Here is a 7427-nt window from a genome sequence, read left to right on the forward strand (position 1 = left end):
AATTCCATTATCGAAAGGAATGAGATGAAAACGCAAGGGCATTATTGCAGGTATTGTTGTGCCTGTGGCTTCTCCTCCAGCAGCGTAATTCTCCTCATCAATACTGCAGTGAGATCGTTACGCCGCTGACATTGATAAATGACCACCAAACTACAGCATTTTCTCACCAGTATACTGCAGGCTAGTCGAAATAAGCAGGGAAACGTCTGCAGGAGCAGTCTTAGCTAAGATATCAAACAGCATGAGAAAAGCCATTTGAAAATGTCACCGCGAAATTGCGTTTAAAAGATGTTTCTGAAAAATTACACGCTTCGCCTGATTTGGAAATATTGAATTCATGTGATTTATTTCTGCACATATTGCCTCAAACATTTTACAATAGAGCTCTACACAAATTTTAATACCTTCTTGGATGGTTTTAGGGAGTACGGTTATGAAATTATTAGTTTACACTTTCTTATGCCCCTTTCTGTAGACGGTATTTATGCAGTATTAAAATTCTAAGGGTTTTTTTTAGCCTATAGTGATTTATTTCATAATTGTTTGATGCACACGTCTGATATTTACACATCTAAAGTCATTTTTTAGATGACTACACTCTAATAAATGTTGGGTTGAACAACCCAGCAATTTTTAGAGTGTAGGTTCGCGTTTCATCTTTCTTTCCATTTTTTTTACGGACAAATTATGTAATGGTTATATAAATACGTTGTACCACAGTTGCATTTTATCCGCAAAATAAAAAATGTTATCTATAGCCAAAATTGAATTTAACTGCATGTCGCGTCAGTATCGAATCAATGCACGAAATAACATTCAACGCAAGAGATTTAACATTTTGAAAATGAAGCATTTATTAGAAGAATTCGACTTTTGACTGTGTAGAAATATTGTACTGCTTTAAAAGACTCCTAAAAGGAAAATGGACAGAGCGGGAGGTTCGATCAAACTTATCAGCACATCAACAAACATAATCGACTTTTTCCATAGAGAAAAGCAAGATTGAGAACGGACCAAAACGTACAACAATAACCCATCTCCATTTTTAAAGGATCTCGACTGAATGCCTATTTGACATTGATGTGTTTTACAAATAACATTTACATAATTATGTACAATGGAACATCTCTAGTGGTTTAAAAACTCCTCCAGGCATAGTTAGCCTTACAAGAGCACTGTTGCTCTCCAAATCGACAAATAAACGCACAACTCGTTTCCTAAGCCATGCTTTTCAAAACATCTCATTTGGGGAAGACTTTGTGGTTTCACATACTGGAATTTGTGTCAGATGTGTGCCATAATGATCCCATCAAGTGGTTTCCTTTCCTTCAATCTTTGTAGAATCATAAATGCAAAGGTCTAAATACTAGTCAATGACAAACCCAAACATAGAATATTTCCCAAAAGAGAGAAAAAAAAGAAAATACTCATCATACACTCACATTTCAGTTCTTGAGGGCTTTTAGCATCTTTTACTATATTCCATCGTTAAATGTGTTTAATATGAGCATGTGCACTTGTGCGTGAGGAGGTATGGGATATTTGCGTCTGGGGCAGCCACTCTATGGTTGAGCAAAAGTGCACAAATGGTGTGGTCCCCGTGCTTCTTGACGGTATAACAAGAATAAATAAATAATTTAAAAAGAAAAGATCTCCAATTGTCTTTTCAGAAGTCTCTCTTTTGGCACAACTGCTTCAAGTCTGTTTTTGTAATGTCGGTGCTCCTGCAGACAGTCCTTTGGCTGGAGATATGATGGCCAGATGATGAGGGGTCCGTGAGAGATTTGGGAGGTCTCGTGAAGACAGGAGGTGATCGGACAGGGGCGTGATCAGGTGAAGATGAATGTGACGTGACTCCTCATGCCTCTGGCCAGCACTGGGACTATTCCTGAGGCCACCATCAAAACCTAAAACACAGAGTGAAAAATACAATATTAAGAGATTTATCACTGTGATGCCATTTTGGAAACATTTTTCTTCCTAAAATCACCCCCTTTTTTATCTAAAGAACCCTTTTTTCCACTTTACAGAGCCTTTCATGCAATGGAAAGATTCAGTGATGTTAAAAGTTCTTTATGGAACCATTAATTCAAATAAAGAACCTTACTTTTTAAGAGTGTAAATGCCTTACTCTATCCTCAATTTTTCCTTTATTTGTATTAATTTTTAAAGAAATTAATTTTTTTTGTGATTATCAACCACAAATGCTGTCGATTAAACTTAACTTGTACCCAATTCAAAATATTCCTTTGAAAAAGCATACACCTGCCTCTAAAATCATAAATGTGTCTCTATCCGCTTTACGCAGGAAAACAGATCTTCATAATGATCCCAACGATCCACCAGCATATGGTGTTTAACCAGAGCGAATTAAGGACAGGGAAACATTCCTCTAAATGACGCAATTACAGTAACGACTCGATGATAATTCAATCAAAAAAAGGTAGGATTAAATAGTCTGGAAATTATTTAGTCTGCGTGTATCTGGCAAGCCGGAGCTCCTGAGATCTCTATGTGTCTGAGGCTTCGGTGGGGGGTGTTAACCTCCCCTCACCTCCCCGCTCCTCTCCCTTCATTAGCAGAGGCTGAGGTTGTTATTTGAGAGGAAAGGGCTGTGTTGGCACGATTGGAGAACTGGATGCGGTGCCTATTTACATATAAAGAGCTCTATTAATCAAGGTAAGTGTCATTATGGAGGGGCTCATTGGGCAGCACAGTGTGGGTATTAAATAAAATTCTCCATGCCAGGCCGCCCGCGGCGAGCGATACGTCTTGATTTGTGGACTGTCAGAGACAGGCAGCGAAGATGGAGCCGGGGAAAGAAGGTGCGTGCGCGTGTGTGTGTGTGAGGGGGGGTTGTCGGAGAGCGACTTGCCACCATAATCAGATTTCACACGCCGAGGGAAAGGAGAAAGAGAGGGGATGTTCTAAGTACCAAAGCATTTCCTTACGTTTATGGTTTGGGAAGCGGGGAGGCGTTTACATGTAGTGCCACTGTCCATCCATACCCATGTTCATACCCATTCCTCCCATGGGACCTGCAAGACGGAGGCAGAAAATTAAAGAGCAATAAAACACATGCAAATGCTGTCAGCATTTTTATAACAACACTAAAAATGACTAACGTGTGATTATAATCAAAGTGCAACATACCGCTAGGCCGGAGACCCATGTGTTGCTGGCCGTCAAGCACAAAGCCGCCCATAGGCTGACCATCAGGGCTGTAAGCGGTTCCTTGAGTTACTAAACACACAAAAACACAACATATATGTGATACATGCACAAATTGTGTATATAGTGATTGTAAAGTAAAAAATAAGCCATCACTTTACCTGCTCTGTTAGACTGATCAATCATGGGCTGCACGATTCTTCTTCGAGCATTGATAAACCTGTCAAAGAGAAGACAGGGAACACATTTACTAAATCTATTTATATTACTGACCGCCCACAGTATATTTTACTCTTATTTAAACACTCTGGACTTTTACTACTGTGAGCTTTTTGGTATGATTTACTGCAAAATATCCCTTAATGCAGTGCGATTTCTCCTGGGCCTTTGGGTTAATGGACCTGTCAAGAGTCCACAAAAAAGCTAATGTACTGTTTTAGCGCCAGACCAAAGAAATAGTCTAATTTATAATGTAAACAAGCAGAGGTTTTGTTAATAAAGAGATTTTAACACCTTTTACAAATTGCGTGAGAAACATTCCGTTTAACGGTGAATTCTATAGTAGCAAATGATAAAAACAAATAGAATTATTTGATTTGTAGTGTATTTTTAATTTCCTCAGCAGTCTGAAGATAACCTCTGTTTATAAGACTTGCTTTAATTGTGCTTCTTGCTGCAATATATTAGCAAATCAAGTAAAGGGGTCATTGCTCAATACATATTCAATTGATATAGCATTGGCCTAGTAGCCTCAGGCTATGATTAGCCTAACTGCTTTTCAGACACTAATATGCTTCAGCAGCCCGTAACAGAGAGGTAGGAAGTGCCCCTGACATGCACTGGGGGAAGACATTACTCATAGACAATGAGTCTTAGCCAAATGTTTGTGAACACCTTATTTTGTTGCAGTAAACACATAATAGCATATGTTGAAATTGAAAACAAAGCTAAAAAGAGTAAAATAATATAAAAATTACAATTAGCTCAAAAATATATTGTAAATTCATTTTTTCTGATGTCTGTTGGCAATGATTATAGATATCAAAGTTGTCTGCTAAAGAATAGTGTTGATTGTAGTAGTGTATGCTATCCAAAATGAATGTTAATATGGCAGTACATGTTATAAATTATGAAAAAATTATTAAATTATCTAAATTGCATACATAATTAAAACTCATACATAATTAGAACTTAAGTAATACTGAAATGTCATGAAAAAGAAAAAAAAACTAAATGTAAAACTTAACTCTGAAAATAAAGTAAACTATATATTAAAGTAAAAATTCTTCTGATGTATTTAGGCAGAGATATCAAAGTTGTCTGAGTATGCTATCAAAAATTAAAACTTTTTAAGTATATACGTTATATGGTTTAAAATGCATACCGAATTTAAAAATATAGATACAAATGCCATGTAAGAGGGAAAAAAGTCTAGATTTGCAACTTAAAACGTAAATTTAAACTTACATTTAAAACTTAAAATTCTTATGATTTATATTGGCAATGATAATAGATACCCTTTGTCTGTTTAAGAATATTGTTGATTTGTAGCCATATGGAATTATGCTATCAAAATAAATCCCAACCAAATATATTTAAAGGGTCCTCTCAATCTGCAATCCTCCATATCATACATTCACATTCTAAAAATGAGACTGAGTGTCACATTTGTGTAATTCAATAACATCTTTTACAAACAAGATGGTTACACAATGAATAAACGTTCAGGAGAACGCTGGTGACCGAACAGCATTCCGGAATACTCCAACATAACATTTGACAACTTTTCGACTAGAGAAAAGTCCCTCTGAGACCTTGGGCAAACCTCATCATTGCTCCTATTCTTACTTTTATTTGTCTCATTGGGGCTTTGAACAGCGTCTAATAATAGTGTGAGAAATCAGGATCACCGGACTTGAAATGGAAATGTTAGAGATCCCTAACCCTGACTTCTAAGTGCTGAGAGGTCAAGCTGGCAAGTCAAAAGTCAAAGGTCAAAGGTTACTCACCAGTTATTCACTTGTAAGATGGTGAGGCCTGTATCCTGCGCTAGCTGCTTCTTCTGCTCTTCGGATGGGTAGGGGTGCTGCAAGACAGAATCAACAAGAAAAATTATATTGTGTATAACACAAGTTAATAACACTGCTGTCCGATGATCCATAAAGCGATAATGAATGGAACATGGAAATGTCTTCATTTTTTACAGTAAGTTGTGTATTTCTCCTTGCAGACTCCATCAATAAAGCAAATCAAGATGACCTGACTTTTTCTTAAAAACGAATCTGTTTAAATGACTAATGACCTCAAGCATCAAGTCTACCCGCCCCATGTGAGACTGCAGGCAAAAACGTGGATCCCATATGACTCTTTCAGGAAATTACATCATTATGTATGATAGACTTCTCAGATGCAGCCCCGAGTTCGAGAATTTCCCTGCGTCTTATTGGCTGAGCGCTCGTGGTTTTGTTTGACATTATTTGACATTACTTGACAAATGATCGAGTGGGTGTGAAAGAGAGACAATGGAGAGTTTTGTTTAGGGTTGAATAGGGCTTGGCCCTTGGTGGCCCCGCGGTGGCCCCTGGCCCCTGATCCTCTTGCTCTCACTGTGAGTGTAGAGGGAGGGCAGCAGATGGCAGGCAGGGGTGAATGTATAGTCAGCGCAGGGTCGTGGGTGTGCACCAATTTTGGCACTGTCACGGCCTCACCTCCCGTGGTCAGTGGTGAGAGATGAGTCCTGTTACATGTCTCGTTCCCTCTCTCTCACACACTGACAGAGATTTCCCTGCTCACCTCCTGGCTTGCTCGCTGTCATTGTGCTGATGAATGACTGTAAGCTCCACCCCTTTTCTACACAACCCAAGTGACGGTCAACTGCGAGCTGTGCTCTGGGATCCATCTTTAAACTCTTATCACAAAGCTCTCAGCAGGTTGCGCTGCGATTGTTCGCTAAAGTTTAGCGAGGAGCCTACGTGCTCAACAGATTGAAGCAAGCTCGCTTTCAAAGAATCACTCATATTTGCATGAATTCCACTTGTCTATTAAGAAGCCCCCTCTTCGTCCCCATTTGCATGCCAAAGAAGATCTCTCTATCTCGTCCCAGTGCAACTAACAGTTATAACTGTAATGTTCCACTGAATCTTAATGTTCTACCTTTCTTTAAGATTGGCAGCACAGGGGGTCTTTATCGCGGACCTCTGAATAGGTCACAAAAGATGGAGGCTTAGACCATATGTAAGAGCCCCCGCATCTCAAACGTCGCACACTGGCTCAAAGTACAACCCGACAAAACGTAATCCTGCAGCTTTTATTCAGCCCCGACCCCAAATGAATGCATGATCGCCTGGGTGTTGCAATGGGGGCCATTCAGAGGCCAAAGTCCCCTCTAACACTTTTTTTTTTGTCAGAGGACACATCCTGCAATGGGAAACACTTTTGCTTCACAAATCGCTCTGAAAAGGATCTGGGAACAGAGAGAGGATAATTCAATTAGGCTCTCTTTTTTATCTCTAAACTCTAAAGGTGGGTAAAAGGGAAAGGGTTACTATGTGTACAGGACCTGTGTAGCCCTTAGAAAGTGCTGGATTTCTGAAAGAGAATGGAAAACAGGAAGATGCAAGAGAATGGTGGGAATTCGAGGAGGTGGACCGGTGAAAATGTGTCGAAATTCGAGGAGGTTGAGAATGCCACAAATAAACCCAAAACCAGCCAGTTTTGGGGAAACGTACTCAACCCCTGGGCAAATAGGGCCCTTGGTTTTGACAAGCAAAATAGATGGGAGGGCCGAGAGACAGATAATAACACACCCTGCTAGTTTTAATGCAGTTTGGATGCAGGTCGCTGAGCTGAGAACAGTGGAATTGAGCTAATTCGCCAAGAGACGCAGTTGGACACTCTGGCCCGTTTTCCAAAGGCTTCCAACTTCCGACCGGAAGATCTGAGAGCGTCTTACCGTGAGATGCTGGAAGAGCCACGCCCGCATTATGTTGGTCGCCACTTTGGGGAAGATTCCTCTCTTCTTCTGCCGTTTCTTGTCTTGGTCGTCCTCGTCCCCTGTTCCCGGAGATGCCAAGCTGTTATCCAAGCCATCTCCTGATAAACAACAGCATGAAAGCAGGTCGAGAGAGAGAAAGCAAAATAAGAAAGTCATTTTAATGAGATAAAACATCACCTTCAGTTGTTTATTCAGACCGATCACCAGTGCCACTCACAAACACGATGTGAAAGAGCCACACGGGGGGGGGGGGGCTTGGTTT

At 39.9% G+C, this 7427-nt stretch overlaps 1 protein-coding gene across 1 annotated transcript in view; it reads right to left on the reverse strand.

The window, feature by feature from the left end:
* Positions 1-829: 829 nt before the first annotated feature.
* LOC107582109 (homeobox protein Meis2-like) overlaps positions 830-7427 on the reverse strand; it is a 17367-nt gene continuing 10769 nt past the window's right edge. The window contains exons 8-13 of the mRNA XM_016267847.1: positions 7124-7263; positions 5181-5257; positions 3333-3391; positions 3154-3243; positions 2952-3038; positions 830-1907 (exon numbers count right to left, since the gene is read on the reverse strand). Of these exons, the coding sequence (XP_016123333.1) occupies positions 2980-3038; positions 3154-3243; positions 3333-3391; positions 5181-5257; positions 7124-7263 (425 nt within the window). The 3' untranslated portion in view covers positions 830-1907; positions 2952-2979. The remainder of the gene's footprint in view (positions 1908-2951; positions 3039-3153; positions 3244-3332; positions 3392-5180; positions 5258-7123; positions 7264-7427) is intronic.

The sequence above is a fragment of the Sinocyclocheilus grahami genome, unplaced genomic scaffold (assembly GCF_001515645.1).
Source record: "Sinocyclocheilus grahami isolate Dianchi unplaced genomic scaffold, SAMN03320097.WGS_v1.1 scaffold40.1, whole genome shotgun sequence".
In the NCBI taxonomy this organism is placed as follows: Eukaryota; Metazoa; Chordata; class Actinopteri; order Cypriniformes; family Cyprinidae; genus Sinocyclocheilus; species Sinocyclocheilus grahami.